This window comes from Pleurodeles waltl, chromosome 7 (genome assembly GCF_031143425.1).
Source record: "Pleurodeles waltl isolate 20211129_DDA chromosome 7, aPleWal1.hap1.20221129, whole genome shotgun sequence".
In the NCBI taxonomy this organism is placed as follows: domain Eukaryota; kingdom Metazoa; phylum Chordata; class Amphibia; order Caudata; family Salamandridae; genus Pleurodeles; species Pleurodeles waltl.
In genome coordinates, this window is record NC_090446.1 from 901692595 (window position 1) to 901714257 (window position 21663).

A 21663-nucleotide genomic window follows, 5' to 3' on the forward strand; every position below is an offset into this window, starting at 1 on the left:
AAGCTAGGGCGTCTTAGTGCAACGACCAGAGCAATGGAAGGAGTACCTGAATTAAACCACTGGCGATTGCCTGGTTCATATTCCAGTCAATCGTTGTTTGTCCAATCTGCCAGAGTTGTGGTCCAGTTTGAGTGGACCTGGTATGCTAGGTCATACTCACTGCTCCCACAGGAGCAGGACCAAGTCCGTTTACATATGGTTCGTATTTGGCTACAATGTAGATTTAAATGATGAATTGAAATGCAGCCTAGAGAGGCGGACAGTGAATGAAATTAATTTGAGCATTCCAACCATCACTTTGCTTTCCTGTAAGATTCAAGGGTATTGTATGATATAGGATGGCCGCTCTCTAAGCCGGACCCTAAGCTGCTGGAGTGTTTGCTCCTTCCGATAAGAAGCTAGGCATCTAGGCTAGGCCAGGGCACTGGCATTATGTGAAGGCGTTTGAAATGTAATAAAGAATGCAGAGCACAAAATGCTACCCCTTTAAATCCTTGGTTCCTGGGAGAAACACTACCTCTCCTTTATATAAATACGATACCTCCCGCAGCTTACAACACCAGGTCCCAAGACATCTCGGAACTTCTGCAGGACAGTGTTAAGTGACCTTGGTGCCCACAGACCCGAAAGTACTTATCGAAGCCAGATGCTGAAGGCTAGGTCTATTCTTATTGTCTACCTTCGTGCTCGGACTGCCTTCTTCCTGAAGGCACGCAACTGCTGCCGGTCCATGGTGTATTCACTTCCTTCTTCCTCGTCCTCTGCTGTACATAATCCTTCAGTGCTTTTCTCCACATACTTCTCCCAACGGCTGCCAGGGGGGCTTATCTCACCCTAAAATACAAGAAAATATGCATGGGTGGTCAATTCATGTTTACAAGTTCACGCAGCTTTGCTAAGCCACAACTTTGGACTGCTGTTTAGTAAATGACAATAAGTGATTTATGCGAGTTGGCACTCATGTCTGCCAGATAATTCACTCCTGCACATTTATTGCATCTTGAAATACCCGCAGCACGAGATGCAGACTCTAACCCTTCACAGCAACTGGGCTCCGAAGATGAGCGTCTATAGGTGCATTTGGGGTCATCTGAACCGATCGTTGTCCATCTGGCACATCCTGCAAGCTGACAAACTAAACTTGCTCCTTTCTGGCTGAAACACCCAGATGCACTAGGTTTTTGAACATTTTTTAAGCGAGCAAGTTTTTTTGTTAAAACGTTGTTTTCCCAACCTAGAGAATTAAAGCACTTTTCAATGCTGCCTGTGGAGTACGTTAATCATTGACATAATGCATGAAGCGCATGGTATAAGAATATTGGCGCTCCAAATGCAGTGACTGAAATGTAAACCTAACCTAGGGAAGAGTGGGAAAGAAAAGTCCTTCTGCAAGCTTTAAATGCTCACATGAAGGCGAACTTCCGTACGGTCTGAGCTTTGATGTTACACTGTTTATTAAAATACACACAAGCTCTCTGTCCCTCTTGGAACTAATCAGGGAGAGTTTGGGTAAGGCTATACACTTATTTCAGAAAGTAACAAAATCTTCCAGAGTCGGAGAATGAGTTTGTTTTAAGTAATTTAGTTATCCGTATTTGTCTAGCACACAATTCACCTGCGAAGGTATCTGGAGCAGAAGCAGAAGCTGTATGAGCTGAGCCAGGGACCGGTCTAGGTGAAGAGTCCGGTCTTCAGTTTCTTGCGGATGGGTGATTGTAGGAGTTTAGCTCGGCAGATGTCTGTGGAAGTTTATGACGTTTATGAGATACCTGGGGCCAACGTTGTGTAAGGAATTTCATGTTTGCGTGAGGTGTTTGAGGAGTGATTGCTTGTGTATTCGGAGCCAGTGGAGATCTTTGGGGGAGGAAGGGGGTGATATGACAGCAGTTGGGAGATTGAGCATGAGCCTGATTGCCGATTTTAGTATGGTCTGGAGTCTTCTGGTTAGCTGAGCGCTGGTTCTGGCATAGAGTTTGTTGCCTTAATCCAGCTTCAAGGTGATGAGGTCTTGAGTGATGGTTCTGCAAGGGTTGGTGGGGAGCCATTTGAAGAGCTTCTTGAGCATCCTGGGTATGTGGAAGTAGGAGACGGAGACTGTTTTCACTTGGTCAATCATGGTGAGTTGGTCACCGATTATTATTCCAAGGTTCTTTGAATGGATTACTGGGAGGGGTGTAGGTCCAAGTTCAGCTCAGGCAACCAGGTTGAGTCCCAGAGTGAGACGTCTTTGCTCAAATGACTACTTCTGTCTTATCTGTGTTGAGTTTGAGGCAGTTGGGTTTCATCCATCTGGCGACTTCGGTCATGCAGGTAGAGAAATTGGTTCAATTGTTTGGCACCTTGCCGGAGAGGGACGAGTATACAGTAAGTGAGTGCTGTCACAATAGGTTAGGGCATGGATTTAGTGGGCATGGATGACGCTGGCGAGTGGGGTCATGTAGGCTTTGAATAGGGAGGGACTGGGGGAGGATCCTTGTGGAACTCCACAGATGAGGCTGACAGCATCTGAGGTGAAGTGGGCAAGACTGCCCAACTGGGTACGACCGGTCAGGAAGGAGCAAATCTAGCGAAGTGTGGTTCCTTAGATGCTGGGTTCATTCAGTCGTTGGATAACAAGAAAGTGGGAGACAGTGCTGAAGATGCAGAAAGATCCAGATGGATGAAGGACGCAGAGTTATCTCTGTCCATGATCATCCGGATACCATCCGTGGTGGTAAGGAGGGCAGTCTCTGTACCACGGTTGGGCCTGAATCTGTATTGAGTGGTGTTGAGGAGGTAGTTGTCATCTAGGTGGGTGGGTAGGTGTTCGTTTATCATCTTTCTCATTATTTCTGGTGGGCAGGGTAGCAAGGATATAGGCTAGTAACTGGTTAGCATTTTCGGGCCTGCTGAGGATTTCTGCAGGAGGGGATGAAGCAGACATGTTTCCAAGCATTCAGTTAGGTAACTTTGATGATTGAGTTGTTATGGATCTGGGTGAGGGCTATGCTGATGGGGTCCAGTCTTTTGATGAAGACATGGTGATGGCAGAGGTCTGAGGGTGCTCTGGAGTGTATGGACTCTATGGTCAGTGCAGTTTCTTGAGTGATGATGGTGGGCCATTTGGTCAAGGTGGCCGTTTTTGTGTTGGTGGAGATGGGAAGGAGGGCTGCAAGGGTGGAACTGTCTGGTTAGGACTTTAAGTTACTGCAGATCTTGCTGCTGAAGAACAGGGATAGCTTGCTGCAGAGGTCATGAGATGGGTTACAGTGGTGGACCTGATAATGGAGAGGTGACTTCTTTCACAATGGCACAGATTTCCTTGGCACTACTGGTGCTACTTTAATGTGGCCGGTGAAAGTGGAGGGTTTGGTGGCTCTGATTTGCAGATGATAGCATCTGAGGGCAGATTTGTAGATGCTCTTGTTGGTGATATCCTGACTTTGTCTCCATCTGCATTCAAGTTGCTTTCAGTGGCGTTTGGTGAACCTGAGCTCTTCCATGTACCAGCTTGCTTGCGATTTGGCTCTCGTGACTCTTCTGGCTTTGAGAGGAGCCAGGGTGTCCTCGCGGGCAAGTTGGATTCAGGGAGGCTGTTGCTTCGAGGGCTGTGACGTAGGAGTTTGCAAGACAAAGATGCTCCTGAAATTGTGTTCCAGTCCTGGTATGAGAATATGGCAATGGCGTTTCTGCAGTAGTATGAGGCAGGTATGCTGACGTTGACGAGGGCATGGTCAGACCAGGTGATCAGGGTGGGCTTGTCTACTGTGATGTCGATGAAGCTAGTAAAGATGGGGGTCTAGTAGGTGCCTAGCAGCATGTGTGGGGCGGTTTATTCGCTGGGTTAGTCTGTGGTTGGACAGGGCCTCAAGAGGTTGGTCATGTTGGGATGGGGTGGGGGGTCATAAAGTTCTCAATAGTGTTGCCAAAGTTGCCACGTAGTCTGGGGCAGTGCAGGGGTAGGGAGGCGGTAGAGGAAGATGTACCTCACGATGTAGTTGGCAGTGATGAGTTTGAAGGTCAAGTGTATCACATTGTTGTTTGTGCTTTCTGAGGTAGTGAAGCACTGGAGGAATTCCTTGAACAGGACAGCGATTCCATCCTGTTTGTTAGTTCTGTTTTTTTCTTTTTATCTTGTTTCCGGGGGTGGGAGGATGTTGAATTCCAGGATGATGACAGGGACAGATGAGGGAGTCAAACAGGCTTTGGTCAGGAAGAGCAGGCTTGGTGAATGGTTGTGTAGCAGATCACAAATTTCGGTTAAGTGTTTTATTGAGGCAGCAAGGGTTGTGGCATATACTCGCCAGAAAGGACTGCAGGGAAAGGGAGGATCAGGTGTGTGTGGTTATGTGAGGTGCAGGGGAGTGAGATAGGTGTAGGGCGGTGCATGTGAAATGGCTGGTGTAGTGGGAGAATGCACCTTCAGTATTGGACTGCGAGGTGCTGCAGCAGTGCTGAGAGATGCAACGGCAAGGGCGCCAAGGATCACGATGCAGTCGGGAAGATGGGCAGTTGGGTGGTGCTGGGTAGGACCGGGGGTTCTGGTGCTGGGTGGGCAGTGGACAGGCTTGCCTTTGGTGCACCAGTGAGTCCTCTTACTTGGCTTCTTTTAAAGACAGTTTTTGGCAGGAAACCAGTGATGTCACTTCCTCTGCAGACAGTTGATATGAACTCATGATATATCTGATAAGAAGGGACAAGGCAATTCTGTGTAGGGCCTGAGTAATATAACATCTGCCCTGGGGTGAGGCTCTCCATTACCTTGATCCCTCAAAAGTAGGACAGAAACTCAAAGATCAAGGGATCGTGGCAATTCCAACTGTCATGTCAAATGTGTGCCCCAATAATAGAAGCCATAAGGAACTGCACACAATATCCTAAATGATGCCCGCTGCAACTGATTACAATGCAAAAGGGCTGGAAAAACCCAGTTTCTGAACACAAGTCCGGTCGAAAGAGATGCCAAATTGAAAAACATATGTCGCTGGGAGAGGATGTATTAAGGAGATGTATTCCATTTGCAAAATCAACGTGATCTAGTGCCAAAGCAACTACAGCACAATATCCTGTGCTATCTGAAAATCTTGCTCTGCCTTTTCCTTCTAATGTCTATCTCAAGTACTGGACATCCAACTGGTTTTCTATTCACTTTACCTCCCTAAAGCTCAGCAATATCTTGGAGTCCCTTTCTTTTCCGTGTAAACTATTCTAGTCTTGGGGTGACCCCGCCTATGGAATCCATATCCACCGTCATGGGACATAAAGCCTAAGAAGATCCGCACTTCATTACTGAAATCCTAAAAAACAAATGCAGTTAAGATACTCAAAACTTCAGCCAAACTCTGTGACTTTTCCTTCCTTACAGCTGACAAGAGGACGCATTTGTACAACGGTGTGACCCCCATAAGCCACAGCTCTTTAGCATGCCTGCTAGCTCCAAAGATTTTATTGGATCAGGTAGGCAGCCTGCAGACATAGGGGTGGAGAGCACTGGGATTTTCTAACCAGGTTCATGAGGTAGGTAAGCAGGTGCTTGTACCATGCAGGAAACTCCAGATTGGGTTACCAACTGTATGGGTTGTATACCCACTACTTGCAGGCTTGGTTTTCTTCCCTTGTGTTGACGTTCTTCTCAAATGCCCAAAAGAAATTACTGGATAGTCTTTTATGGCCAATATTCTTGGAGATAAAAGCAGACAAAGTAATTGAGAAATTTCAACAGCAAGACAACTCTTCGCCCTCCTAGGACATATCCATGAATCAGGTCATTCTGCACCAGGACAGCTGGACTAGTGAGTCCACGGAATTAGTGGACAAAGAAAACTGCACCTGTGAGCTTTAAGGTTATCGGTGGAATCCTAACTGGCAGAGTATGGAGTACAGAAAATTCACTTTCATGCAGTTCTTTCTACCAAATCAATGACAACTCTAGCTTGTAAAGATCCTTTACGATTGCTGGCATGTGTATCCATGAACAGCATATCCTGTCCCTATAACATGTAAATCAATAATAAATGCTCAACTGCTGTTTGTTCGGCTTATTAAAAATGCTCATGCTTCTAGACTTTTAGTAGTTTATTTGGAGGCTCAAAACCTCTTTAAAGTCTTTCAGCTGTTGTACAGGTCTTGGGGAGATATGTTGGATTACATCAGGACACACAAAGACTCCACCACTTTAATATATGGGTTTGTATGCAGTTTCTACAACATGAACTTTAATCAAGAAGGCAAATAAAAGAGAGGGTTGGGACAACCTCATCTTGACTTTCAATGAGGGAGATAAAAAGTTGGACAGTATGAGGGTTACATTTTTGGGGCCCACCTGTTTTTCGCAGCACTTTCTGGGGAAATCCTCAGTCCACCCTGTCAAATGTCGCCTCTGCACAGAGAAAGTTATTCGAGTATTGCGATACATGGCCAGTTTGCTATGTTAAACATCAGGCAGGAATCATTTGCTGTTTGCTTTGATGCTATGAAGCCCAAATGAAAAATGGAGAGGTGTTCTGGAACTACCACAGTATGCAGTAAGGACTTCAGGCAAATCTTGCCGTTACAGTTTAAGAACTCAATAGAGACGTATGAAAAACATTGTTCTGGCTCCTTTTAAGCTGCAATAACAAGGTAAGTCTTGAAACCATTACATCAACGGAGACTGCACCACCAGATCTCTCTAAATACTGTGGGCAGGTATCCTCAGCACGGCGGTTGTAAAGTACTCCATCAAGTCAGCGGAATATACTCCTTCCACCATACTCTAAATATGGCCCAATGCCCTTTCTGTATAGGTATTGCCCCACTTGGGAATCTGTCTGTCTGCTCTGTATGCTTAAACTACTGCCTCATTTACATAAGAAAATACCACACACAATACTGGCAATACTTCTAATTAGTCATACCACTAAAACATTATTGTATTGCAAGGAGGTTATGGCCACTTGGACTTGTGTGATATGCAGTTGCTTTTGAACTCTGCTTACTCCTAGCAATCTAGAACAGCAGGCGGGAATTATTGGTAGCCAAGAATATGTTTGCTGGAACATTGTTTTCACTTAATTATCTTGAGAGGTATTGCCAAAATGTAATTCTTTTTGAGTAGGACACCATCATGGCAAAGTATATTGTACTGTACTGAGCAAATTTGTAAAATGCAGGGTTAAGTCCTGAGGCTTTTTAGTGCTCACTCCTAAGATTTGGAATTTCCTCCATTTCTGTATTGTTCTAACCATCTTGCCTTCAGACAAATGAGCAAACCACTACTTTTTTTCTTCAAGAGGCTTTCTTCTTTTCACCTCCATCTCCTCTCCCAGAAGGTTGCTCCTAGAGTCAGGGTCAGTAGAAAGGATCAGTAGATGGACATGCATGTTAGAAGCCTTCAACATCAATCAACTTGTGCCCAATTAAACGGAAAAAGCAAGCCCTGTATATCATAACGGGTGAAGGTAGGTCAATATGTTGTTTCTTTCGATTTGCTGTTCATTCACCGATTGAAATGCTTTAATCAATCTGAACTACTTCTCTGGGAGCACTCCACTTTTTTGCAGTTTATTTGTACCAACAGAGAATGGTACCAATCAAAAGCGAACCAATCTTGCCCATCCCGAAAGGGACAGACCAACCCAAACTCCACTCCAAGGCAGTGTCTCCCTTGAAACGGAACACAAGCAAATCCAAACAAGTTTCTGCCTTGGTCAGCCCTATCAGCGAGGTGCGGCTTGGTGATGGTTGAAAAGGAATGAATGTGAATATATAAATCTCACAGCTACCTAAAGGCATACTGTGTTAGGATGAGACCCACTAAAAAGGATGCGTACTGGAGTTACTGCTGAAATAAAAGCCAGGTTTAAAGATTTTTTTTTAACGGAAGAGAGTATGATGATGTTGAGATGTCAATGAAAATGGGAGCAAGTTGTATAATTTGGCTGCAAAGAAGGAGAAAGATGTACCTCCCAGTCGGCAGAAATTGATGGTATGTATGTTAATAAGATGTTTAGATTGATCAGAGACTGCAAAGTTGTTTGTAAAAGGGGAAATTTGCCATACAATAAGTAGGTCAACTATTGTGAAGAGTTTTATATACAAAACAAAGAGCTTTATATACAATATTATTTATTGACTAAGTGCCAATCGATTGAGGAAAGGTAGGATTCCTGATCTGCGTTTAGGTATACTTAGAATCAGCCTGGCAGCCTAATTTTGAAATGTCTGCAGGCACTTACGGATTATAATGGGAGTGTCTGGAAACAAGGAATTGCCATAATCAATGCTTGAACAGATTAAGACGTTTGGACGTTTGTTTATCTAAAGCTGTAAGGGAACAGATTGTGTGCAGGGTTCACAAAACAAGATATTAAGAGCAAGCCATTTTGGAAATATGAAGCAAAAAGGTCAGAGAAGTATGAAAGCAGGTTACAAGATTTTTGATTGAGTTGACTGGAGAAGGAGGTCAACTCAGTTTCTCCAGCCAACGTCGGATGTCCGGATTTCACGTTGTTTATCAAGTACTAAAATGTTTTTATTAGCACAGTTGAGCATGAAGGAATTGTCACGTATCAAGGTTGCCACCACCCCTACATGCAGTTTTAAAGGTAGTTTCTGTCTGACAAGGATTGTCCGAAATAGTGAGGACAATCTGGGTATCAGCTGCGTAGGATATTAACTTGAGACCAAAACATCTAACTAGGCCTGCGAGGGGGACATGTAAATGTTTAAAGGGGCTGGGCTCAATAATGTGCTTTGAGGGACCCACACCCAAAAGAAAACATATCAGATTGAAATGGTCCAAAATAAAGTGTCTTAATTGCATTGGTTAGGAAAGAGTATATACACTTCAGGGCTCTACTACCATAGCCAACATTGATTAATCTAGTTTTCTGTGAATCAATTGGTACCACTGGCATTTACTTTGGGTGTGTTTGATAATCACCGAGGTAATACCAGCGGATCAGTCTGATTTATAAATTTGTATCCATCTTTTTTTTTGCCTCCATCACTATTACACCTCATATTCCAGTGAACAAGATATGGTCTTAGCTAATTTGATAGGCACGCTATTTCTGCAAGCATTCTTATCTTTCACAGGTGTCACAAAGTACCGATTCTTCGTCCATTATACCAGATCCACCTATGACTTGTTTTTGAAAATACAAATAATTTATTTTCACTTCACTATCGTTTCCAGGTGTAATACTTTTCTGTTTGACAGCAAACGTTAATGTGGTGTCACGTATAGAGATTTTAAACTCAGTAATGCACAGTTAGATCCTACTTTTCAGTCTGTTTATAAAATAAATCAAAAGAAAGTCTTGGCTATATGGAGATCACACTTAAAAAATATACACGTGCATACCTGCAGATTCCAATTCTCCTTCTGTGCAACCTGGTTATGAATGGATTCCTCTAGACCTTTAGAAGCCCTGTAAATATAAAGACACGTGTATGCTTACACTATGGCAGATGATCTGTGCATTTAACACCTCAGTTCGTTCAATTTTAAACCTGCCTTCTCTCATGAACCTAAGCAGTGCTAGCTCACAGGGGATGTGGTGGATACTATCAAAGCCCACGAGAACACAGTACATCAGATACACATACGTAAAATGAAATAACATGACAATGTTGCTGGTTTTATTTGCAACACACCAAAGTTCAGTTTTAAAAATATTGCCAGAACGGAGGAGATCGAGCTCCAAAATAGCCACATTTATTGTTGCTCCATCTAAAAGGTAGGAGTGACCACATTGTTCATCCAATTTCTTTTTTGCACGGCCTAAGCTCTAAAAACATATGGAAAAGGAGACAGCTATGTGAAATTTGGGGAAAGTTGCAAAAACTGGGAATTAGTTCCTCTTTCTCATTGCCAGCTAGACCCTAAGTCAACCACAAAGAGAATACCTACACATTAACCAATAGAGTCAGGTAAGGGTTGGTGTTAAAAAAAATAAAGAAATAAAAAATAAAAGAGAGAAGAACTTGGCCACAAAGGATCACATCTTTCTCACTCAATGTAGTTAACCTGGTTTATTTATACGGCATTGCATGACTTCAGTGAGACCATTTACAGACTGGGGTTGGGCAGTTCTGTATCATATTTCCTTGCTACTTCAGTCAGGAAGAGGTTTGTGTGTGGGACACAAAAGCCGCTGAGACCTTGCAATGTAAGATGGGCCTGCCTACCATCCTCGAGATGTTGTGGTCATATGGGTTGGTGTGTGCATGTGTGCTCAAGGGCACTGGGTTCTCAATCCTGCTTCCAGAAATGAGATTCTTGGAGAATCCAGCAATAAGGAAGCCTCCATTTACCTGCACCAATATGGACTAAGTTGCTACTTTCTTGCATCTAAATATAAATGTTAAAATGTCAGCTCTGAGGTGGGTCTTTGATTTAGAGTGAACTGGATTGTTTTGTGGAGTGGCGGGGAGGAGTGAGCAAAAAGGTGACAGAGAAAACATAGCAAATCAAAACACCATCTTTAAAATGTCTATAACTGTGTTCCAAAACAGTCAACATGTTTCAGCCCTATCAGCTAGTTCAAGTGGGCTTTCATTAGGACACAAATTTAAAAATATATTTTTTTTAAAACGCAACATGCAATTTAAATGGTTAGAGATTTATGGGCATAGGCATCAGACTCTACAATGTGTAATGTTCAGCAGTGCACCAGTCATGCTTAAATACTAGAATTCAATAGGGAATGTGTACCTGAATCTTCAAATTAGGTCTTGAAAGTCTACAAGGCTAAAACTATTTATAAAAACAGGTTTTTCACATGAAACATGATCCACATAATTTTGTAGCATAAGTCTGAATTTTGCTTGCAGTGTCTTTTTTTAACTGAAGCATGGATAGTTTAGATTCAATAGGTCGTTCCCAGGCCAGAAATATAAAAAGGAGTCCTAAGTGGTTCAGTAGCTATGTTCTATGGAGAACAGTGGTAGCTAACTAAAAGGCTTTACACAATATTTCTGGGTTATGTATTGGTGGTCTCCTGTACCAGTTCTGACATGCAGCATATACAATTTGCCATTGGCTACAGACGACAGATCATAATGTACACATTGAATCCACCGTGACTGATTCCCTAATTCATCAGGTTTAATAATACATCATGCATTGGTTTGGTGCGCATTTGGTTAGTGGCATAAAATAAAGTTATACAAGCTTAATAGATACCATGTAACCGGTTTGTGAATCACATGAACATGATCTCATAAAACTACCTGGAAAACAGAAATACACAATAAAAACTCTAACAAGTCTATGCACAGTCGCTAAGTTGTGGAAGATACTGAACTTGTGGCCAAAGGTCAAGGATTGGTCCAGTTACACTGGGCACTGTTTTCAGCCATGCCCAGTGGCCAATGGGATAAAAAAACATATACAGTAGATGAAGACCCCTTACCATGCACTGTCCACTAGCCATTCCTGTCCTCGTTGTGTATATGATGTAGCTGCTAGCTGTGCCTAGTTAATAGGGAAACTGAAATCAAATGTTGATAGGGAAATAGAAATTAAGGGAGAAGGCACCCAATCAGCAACACATTGACGCATGGTAGGCTGCTCAATATTTGAAGAGTGGCCCAGTCTATACATTGGTGTTGAGCATTCAGCTGGTTGGTCCTTTCAGAAAAATACTAATTAGTAGATCATCAAAAGGGTACAGGTGCCACTGACAGTGGTAGGAGTGGCATGCGGGCACGGTGGAGAATAGCATCTTTGCCCCACCACCTTAGCCATAGGTAAAACTAGATAATACTCGACCCTAGTGCTAGAATTCCATTGCCAATGGGTTATTCATAGCATATCTTTAAGTTCCTACTAGTTTACTAAACCCAAACTGTGGCGTCCACTGCAGAAGGATAATATATTTCTTTCCTTAAAGGGGGAAAGGTACTCTGAGGTATGTTCTTTGGAAGAGCAGAATTACTTTACTACTAAGATTCTTTGTGAATCTTCAGACTACATACAGCAGATGTTTCCAATTCCATAAAATCAGTTTTATTATACTGCCACCTTAGAGCAGATCATGCACTGCTTTCTCGTGGGAATATGCTTTGCAAATTGCAGGTTTCCATTCTGAATTTGTATACAGTCCTGAGAATAAGTAACATCCTTTTACATGATTTCTGGAAACAGGTCCCCAGGATGAAGGTTTAAATGCTTCAGCTATCTAAGAGGTAGGATGCTCTTATTTCCCAGAGGAAAGTCAATGTGTGTCTTTCCATTACAGCAACATTCTGCCTGGATATCCTTCCACATTTGCTCCTTTGTCTGCGGATGTCCAGCAACTTCTGTCTGGCCAGGGTGAGATTTTTTAGAAACATGGTTGTTGCTATGTTTTACGGGGTACATACTCAGCCCACATGACACTTGTGAGAACTTTCAGTCACTCATAAGATTCCTGGTGGTTGAAGGCAATATATTCTCTTCTGAGGGCTGCCCGGTGTAGGTATCCTGTCACTGTCTCTGACAGCACAGGCAGTCTTGGGGTGCTCCAGTCTCAGAACAGGTAACCACTGACCCACTGAGGATGGCCTCCTAATTCTAACCCTTCCTTATCATCTGGGCCTCCTTATTCTCTGTTTAAGAGCAGTAACTGCAGAAATCTGTGTTTTGGGGCACCCTGGGTGGCCGCCCCTCCCAGCTCTTTTCTTACAGGTGGAGGTTTATTGCCAGGGATGTATTTAACATGCATTGGAGGCTGACAATGACTCTTCTCTAGAACTGTACCCCCCCCCCTTAATTCTAAGTATACCAGGGCCCAAGGCCATAGGGCAGAAAAAGTCCTGCCTACGGGCCTATGATACCCTATAGACCTGTCCCGACAGATATTGGTTGGGGAAATCAGCCTTGCTACCACCATGGTCTGGCTTGCTCAGCTTTCCTGCAGAGCAGTGACGGGGACCCCACTGACTTGGACCTCCTGGAAAAAAATAGCTCCTTCTGGAATAACCACTTTACCTTCTGGGTCCAGCTAAAGGGCACTGGGGCATGCTCTACCCTCTCCTTCTGGGGACGGCGGCCGACTAAGGCCACATTGGCCACCTTTGTGGGGGTGCCCACCTGTGGGTAGTTTCCTGGGACCTGCAGAGTTTCCCCACTTGTGCCCTAACTAGGCGGGCGCACAAAAGGGCTCTCCAGGCTTTCACCCATCAGAATCCACCCCCGCCCCGGTGCTAAGGGGCATGGGAATCCTTTCTCTCCAAATTCTTTTTGGGCCCTTAGGGAACAGCTTCCTTATATTTTGACATTCCTTTTCTCTCCGTTGGAGGAAACTTGATCAAGCCATCTTATAATCATTCCCATGTACCTTTTTGCATACTCTGGTGCTATTTCAGAGGTCAGCCTCTTTCTCAAGCTCTCTCAAGCTAACGTACAGTTAGTTTGGAATCAGTAGGATGCAGGGTCAACTCTGTAAAACATTTACTCAAAATATGTTCCTTCGTCATCAGATTATAAAGCCATCACTTTGCTGCTCTTCACCCAACCCTTTCATGCCTTACTTGACGAGTCCACAAAGTCAACCCATGACTGATGTGGCTGTTTCTGGCTATCCCTGAAGCTATGCATGTGCCATCTACCAGTGTTTTCTTCTGGGGCCAACAGGGTATCACCATGAAAATGGCATCTGCCTCCACAGATAATCCCCCCACTCCTTCTCACTCTCCTCCTCCTCCTCCCCCGGGACTCTTTGTATAGGTAGGGCCACTTCATATGAGTGAAAACCACTGAATGTCATCGCCACCACACATCTAGGCACCAGGTCTTTAGCAACAGGGATTTTTACCTCTTCTAGGCACTTCACGGTCGCTGCCAATGTCATCATTGGACTCCAACATCTTCTTTCCCTTCTGGCTGATTTCTTGAGACAGCAAGGCCCTTTCTCTGCCAAGGCCAAGGCTAGTTGCTTCTCCTTCATGGCCAGTGCTATGTACATTTCCTTCAGGACAAGGGTAGCCAGTTGTAGTTGTAGGTTTCTCTCTGCCTGCCTGTCCTCCAATTCTCACCAGGTTATGCTAGGAGAAGAAACACTGCTGCTGGCTCTGGACAAGGGAGGGGACTTCGATCCTACGAGTATCTCCTGCTCCACTGACACTGGGGCTACTGCAAGGACAGTCCCCTCTTTCTCCTCCTCTATTTCTTCCTCATCCTCTGCCTTGTTGTCCTACTAGCTCCTGCTTGGTGGATTGTAGCATGTGGACATCCTTCCATGCTCTCAGGGCTATAACTTCAGCTCTCTTCTCCTCACACAGCTTCCTCTGATCTGCCATGCTGAGACTCGATGCTGCTTCCATACTTTAAAAAACCACAGGTGCAAAATACAACCGAAGGAATACAATTTTGGGGGAAAAAAAATAGCCAATTATAAATCAAAAGTCAATTTTAAAAATAAGTTGATTTCAATGACTGATTACAAAAGAGGTTTCTGATTTTCACCTAATTCACTGAGTGGTACTGCAAAACTCAAGTCCTAGAATCCTACCACCTAATGCCAATGTAAGAAACTGCGTTAGTAGTTGAGAGGAGTAGGTACCCAACTCAAATAACAATTACAATCCTTATTGCGATGAACCACTGAAGTCACTAAATTAACGTGAGGTCACCCCCCTGGTAGCTATGGCACACAGTACACAGGCTTAACCCAGAGGCAATATGTAAAGTATTTATGCAGTGCTAAACCAGTAATATTGAAATGCAAAACAATAAAAGTACCACAAAGAATTAGGAAAAAAAAAAGAGTAACATTTAGTAAACAAAATGATAGCAAAGTGACAAAAATCCAATCAGGGGAACCAGAGAGATTTTTTTTTAAAAGTAGATATGACACCAAGAAGCACACAGTGCCATTGACAGTTAATGGCTGCAGCAGAACAGGACCTAAGAGCACCTTGGCACTGACCAGAATGGAGCGTCGGTTCAACACACCAACTAGGCTGGTCGTTGGTGTTATTTTTCATAATGATTCTCATCAGGATATCTTGAGAAATGCCAGTTTGGGTCTACTTACTGTTCATGCGGTCTTAAGGGGTTACATTCATTACGTCCAAAACACTATCACAAATCTCATAAGGGGGCCCAGAGTCATTGTGCACTTTGACAACAGATGTTGATGTCAGGCTCTGGACTAGGCTGAGACGTCCGTTTGACTGCTTAGCACAACATCTTCTTGTAGACACGTCACCTATGTAGAGCAAACAGTGTGTGGAAAGCAGGTGCCCTCACAGGTTGCAAGTGAAGAAAAAAAAACAAAGGGAAAAAAAACATGCAGAGGAAAGATGAAGTTCGGAAAACAGTTCAGAAGTGTGAAGAACCCAGAATCAGGAGAGACTTGTAGAAGACTCTTGAATCCAAGGAAAATCCTGAGGAATAAAATAGGACAAACATATAGGACAAGGAGAGAACACCACAATGCAATATACTACCAGTGTTGTGGCACACCTTCCCTTGAATTCAGCAGTCGCTTACACTTAAGGGACAGGAAGTGACACTACAAGACATGTAAGAGCCATTGAGAAACAGCCATAGGAATCCACTGTGCCCACCATCTTAGGTGAGGATGTAGTCCAGCCTGGCCTCTTCCTGGGAAATCATGGGATAGCGACAATAACATGGAGGATTCCAGTAAGCGAGTAAATGACTTCCTGAAAGAGTTTTCAGACACCTTTCCCTCCTGAGATATTGCTTGCAGAGGTTTGGGTTTTAAGGGAGAAAACAATTAGGCATTCTCAGCATCTTTGGGGTATAAAAGTTGAAGAACAATGTTTGGTCGATGGTGGAAAGGCCAGATCTAAATACAATATGGGACTTGATCATGCTGCATTTATCATTTGCCAATTTCTGGGTGTTGTTTAAGACTATTTTGGAAAATACCCTTACTTCCACATTTATCAGATTGATTGTTTTATAAGATTTTGGCCTCTATGTTTGGCATGTTTCGCAGACATAATTGTAATCCTGTTACTCTGGAAAATAACAGCTTTAAATTCTGTGATGAATCAGTTTCTGTAGGATCTTTCCCTCATCAATCTGAGAAACATTTGACTAGTTTCTTGGACAATAGCTTAATCGTTTTTGTCAGTTTTTCAGGCTGATGAGGATGCCTCAATTTGTTTAATTAAAAACAAACTTTTGATTTTGCTGACACTCTCCACCAGCGCTGCCCTTGCTAACAATCCCAGCCCCCAGATATACCGCTGCAAAAAAAAAAAAAAATATATATATATATATATATGTTGTCCGTGCAGAGATTCTCACTTTTGATTTTTTTTTAATTTTTCTGGACAACACTCTTAAAAATGGCCGATGTGTTGCAGTCATGATGTAATATTTCAGGAACCATGAGACCTGTATACTTCATGTTGGTATCAAAACATTGGTTTTGGGGTTCAGGTAGTCTTGGAGATAGAAAATAACTCCTCAGAGCAACCCTTCTGCGATTTTCCAAAATGGTGGCTATTATAAAGGAAAAGACATATATAGAAATTAAACCAATAATAACAGATTTTAATCTTTTTATGTATACACCAAACAATGTTTATGATCTGAATATGAAAAAATCATGTTTATCACTCCTCTTTTAGACACATTTTCATAGTTCAATTATATATTTGTTTCGGCAATCGCTCGTGGTACATTTGCAGAATGTTGAACATTTCAGAAGAACATATCGACAGGGACATCTTTTTGTAGCACAGCGTTTGCAAGTACATGTATGTTTAAGTTCTGTGTGTAGAGGCTCAGAAATGTTGTGGGTTTTAGCACCTCATCAACATCTTCCCAACCAAATTCAGATGGATCTTTCTCTCCATGTACATGTTCCAAAACATTAACACATCTTCTGATCAAGTAGAATGCTCTTTCAATGTGTCCATGCACAGAATATGTTGATGCAAAGTCACTTAGCAGGACTGACCTCGGGAGCTCATTGTACCGAAGATCATCAAATGTGTGACTGTCAGAACTTGTTTTCCACACATGCACAGGGTATTTTTCTACGTCTTTGAAGTAACATTCTCCTTCTGTCTCAGCAAATGCTTTTAGAAACTTCACAGGTTCAGTGGTTAAAGCTCCAAGCTTTGTTCCAATTTTGTTCACAAGTTTATCACCCGTAAGAATATGTGCCTTGAAGAACACTGGACATCTCTGGGTCAAGTTTCTAGCACACAATATGAAGCGGGATGAGGTGTCTTTTCTCGCCTGTTCCATAACATATCCATAAATGACAATCCTTGACTTATGAACATTGCAACACATAATAACATCTGTGTCATTTAATAGTATAATGACTCGATTGAAACCATTTTCAGTTTTGCTTCCAAAGATTTTAGCCTCCGTAAGTGCATCGTCTATGCCACATCCACTAAGATAACTTCCTGCACACCGCAATGCAACTTTTGTCATGTTGAGAATGCTCATCAATGGATAAAGATCATCAAATAAATTCTACTGCACTGCTCATAAAAATGACAACTACAATACGGAATACACCTTCATCCAGACATTTAGCAGGATAGGCTGGTCTTCAAGGTGAGCACGCACATTTTGGATTTTTTTTCCCCCAGAGCTGTGTATATTGTTGCAAAGTTTGTAACTGGAGATGGTATTACTGGTAAAAACCCAATCTTCCTCAGTGGGACAGTATTCTTGGAGATTAGAGCATAAAGTCCAGCACAAGGAGGAATTGGCTTTTCTTCATCCTTCCGTCTGCACCGAATAGGCAATATAATAAATTCAGTTAAATCAGCTTTGCAGACCGCAGCATCAGGTAAAAGAAGATTTATGTCCTCAGCCACTTTGAAACTTCCTGACAGACTGGGGCATGTTGATGGCTTGTAGTGATTTTGTACACATGTTGGCAAGGCAGCTGGATTATAAATTTGTAGCTTCATTTGTCTATGCCTGCAGCTGACAGATTGTTTTCCAGCAGCTGCTTAATTAGTACATTCCTGAAAAAGCACCATGCCTGTATCATGTGTGCTGGATGTTCCAGACAAAGAAGAGCGGTCTTCAAAATCAAAATTATCAAGAGAAGCAATTTAGAATCCTTCCCTGGTAAAGTGACATAGAAATGGTGTGCTGTCAGATTCACAAGATTCTACTGCATGAGCTACTAACAAGTTCCTGCTCAGTACTATGTCATTATAACTTTCTTTTTGATACACCAGTCCTATTCATCGAAGTGATTAACTCTCTACTTTTGCACTTGTCAGAGTGCATGGCCAGTACGATGTAATTCATAGAACATGATTTAGAAAAGATAGTACATCTGCACAGCCTAAGCATGTCAGTTCATGGAATTGTCTTCCACTTCTTCACGTAGCTCTTCAAAGCCATCACCAATGTTGTTGGCTTCTCTTCTGAACTCAAGAACTTTAGTTTGTAACAGTTTTACTTTGCTGATATTAAACAATGATGTAAACAATGTTAAGACAACATCAGGCATTCTTGTTGACTCCTATGATTTGCAGAGCTTTGGGACATCACAAAATCTGTCACCAAGTCCAAAATCTAAATCTTTCAGGACAATTCTTAAAGTGTTTCCTGCTGATTTTACTGCATCCTGTGATCTTATTTTGGCAGCAAGAACTTGAGGAGTCAAATCAGCTGACAACACTATAAGTGGCTCATTCTTTTGGTTAGACTGACAAAAACAAGTTCTGTCTTACATTCTCACCAGAAAAATCTTAATTACATTATTTTGGATCAATACAGTTTCATCGATGTTGACCATTTTTCCTCTGATCTCATGAGTGTGAACCCGTAGCCAGCACTCAAGAGAGGCCTTAAAAATGTATTTGCTTTTTCAAAGAGTGTGAACTCAACTGAAGGCTGGCGATTAAGTTGCTGCTGGGAGCTCATTGTACATTCATATTTTCAAACTTATGCATGCAGTTCAGGTGGGCATACAAATCTGCTGCAAATCAATTCACCTCAGTGGTTAGATCAGCTACTTGGCTGAAAACTTCACCTTGGAAGAAACTAGCTGCATATAAAAACATGTTTGCCTTTTGAGACTCACGTACTCTGTACTTTGTTCTTTCCTCAATTTTTTTGGCCTTTTTCTGGCTAAACCACAAAAAACATATTGAAGATCCTCTGCTTTCTGATAAGATGTTGGAGGTGGACGAGGGGTAGCCATCGATCTTCTAAACAGATGGGCTTTGGGCTAGGTTGTTGTCGCTTTCTCAGAAGACTCAGATTCTTGTTGTGATTCACTAGTTTCTGCTATTTTTTGACACATTTTTTCCAGGCTTTTTTCTATTGTATACGACTTGTAGCACGTGTTACAATTATTAAATATTTTGATCATCTTCACCTATCAATTTCAATCTTTTGTGAACTTCGTCTTGCCGTAGTTCATGTCTCTTGAACTCTCTTCTGTCCAGCTGCAGTTGATGTTAGCTTTTCTTTCGATTAGTTTGGCATATGACACGTTTTCCTTTGTTGAAGGAGTCCTCAGATTTTGTAGTTAGCAACACTCTGTCTGGAGGTAAATATCCTCTGCTACCACCTGCTTTGCTCATGTTTACGAATTTGAATCAACGGAAAACCTGAAAAAACAATTTAAAAATAAATTACCAATAGAATGGCTAAAGCAACATCATTATAGAGCCTTCATTTTGGAAAATGGTGGGCGGGTTGCTCTGAGGAGTTATTTTCTGTCTGTATGATGACCCCCAAAAGCTATGTTTTGACACCAAAATGAAGTGTATAGGTCTCATGGTTCCTGAAACATCACTGCACCACAACTTTAAAAAAATGTCGTCCAGACAAAAAAAACACACACACAACAGGTTCATATAATCTACAAATTCCTTTTTGAAATTGTATATTTTGAAACTAATAAGAGAGATTAATGCACTGTTCCACATTGCCTATACCCCTTTGAAATCAATCTTTAATGTCCATCAAGGTATTGTACTCTTCCGCCCACACCTCTGGCCTGGCTAAGATGAGTTTCCTCCGCACCTTAACCAGTGCATCCAATGAGGAGATTGGTTGGTAGCATTGTGGATCATTATGATTCAATTTCTTAAAGATGGGGACGAATTATCACTGGGACCATATTTTCAACTTCCCTTGTCTACAAGTTGCCGTTAGAATATTAGCCAATAGGGGACCCCAGGAGTCTACATTAGCCTTAAACAAATCTGAAGGTACCCCATCTAGACCTGCAGCTTTAAAGTTTGCCCTTTTTTATTGCATTAACTGTTTCTTCTAAAGTGGGCTCAAAAGTCTCACCAATCGGGCAATAAATACTCAAACTGGCACCAGCATATATGGTACTAAAGTAACTTTTCCACTTATATGCTGGTATCACTACTTCTAGGGATGGGGCACTAGTATCTCTAAGAAGAGATTAAGTACATCCCAAAAAAACTTGACTTTCTCTTGCTTTGCTAGCAGTCTCAAGGGGGGGTCCAGGCCTCTTCCTTTATAATTCTCTTCTTATTTGTAAGTGTGTGTTCATATAATCTCTAACACTCTGCGATCTCAGTTGTGGATCAATCTGCTATGTCTAGTGTGGCCCTTAGTGCCTTAGTATTTTAATTATCAAAACCAACCGGGTCCTTATCAGTATCGGACCTATGCTCCAGTTTCAATTTCATTATTAGGAATGTGAGTGCCCAAAACCAGAGTCAGTCCCATGTTACACACAGAAACAAGGCCACTGTTGCAGAAAAATAGACTAAAGTTTTTGATGCCAGATATTGAAGAATTCCTCTTCCATGGTTTCTTTAGTGTGTTTTTTGGCAATATAACATATTCCATCCCCACATGCCCGGACAGACAGCTGCAGCAGCACAGTATGGCTCAATATCTCTATGGTATGTACAAAGGCCTACATCCAGTTGTATCAAGCATCGCTTCCACCATAGATTAAGCCATCTAAGAGACAAACCACAGCTTAGTAAACTACACATAAAAACGATGGGCGTTGCATTTTAGGGATACAAGTCCATTTAAAACTATTTTTGTGAAAAGAAAAAGAAAAACAAAGAAACACTACTTCCAGCTCACTGAATGAATTACACAAAAAAGGAGCTGAATTAGCAGACAAATACGCTCATTTTTAACAGTAATATGCTTTTTATTTCTAATGCAATTCTCACCATTTCACTGCTCGCAAAATAACGTTTGAAAACTGTTTTACATATTTTCGTGATAAGTAGAAAGCCTTTGTTTCCTTGGGCAGTGAGTAAACAACAAAGACAGGGTAGCCAAAACAGTCTCAGGAAGGTAACACTTGTGCCGGTTTGAAGTGACAGAGTTGCGTAAGAAAGCTCATACTGCAGTAGTTCCATGTTTAACAGTGGTCCCACACAGCTGGGGGAGATAAACTGCTGGAGTCCAATATCAGTAGTGGCGAGGGGGCGCTCACAGAAGGTAAAGTTACTTATCCTTAGTTCTCTTCCAGGGAACTCATCATCATAGTCATAAGCACTAGTCTTTTCCACGAGCAGCATCCCAGGCACACTTCACAAAATATATGAATATGTTTTTTTACATATGCACAACTTTGCAATTCATTTCTGTAGAAAGGAGTCATAAAAATAAGCATGTTTGCTGCATATAAAAGACCAAACTTCTTCTGTCATTTTAAAAAGCACGTTATTTAATAAAAATCACCAGTTATATTAAAGTGACAAGAGGAAATCTTTCACAAACGTTTTTTTAACAGAAAA

At 42.2% G+C, this 21663-nt stretch overlaps 1 protein-coding gene across 2 annotated transcripts in view; it reads right to left on the reverse strand.

The window, feature by feature from the left end:
- MRNIP (MRN complex interacting protein) overlaps positions 1-21663 on the reverse strand; it is a 100549-nt gene that overhangs the window by 39223 nt on the left and 39663 nt on the right. For both annotated transcript variants that reach the window (XM_069199508.1, XM_069199507.1), the window contains exons 4-5: positions 9326-9392; positions 680-834 (exon numbers count right to left, since the gene is read on the reverse strand). In XM_069199508.1, the coding sequence (XP_069055609.1) occupies positions 680-834; positions 9326-9392 (222 nt within the window). The remainder of the gene's footprint in view (positions 1-679; positions 835-9325; positions 9393-21663) is intronic.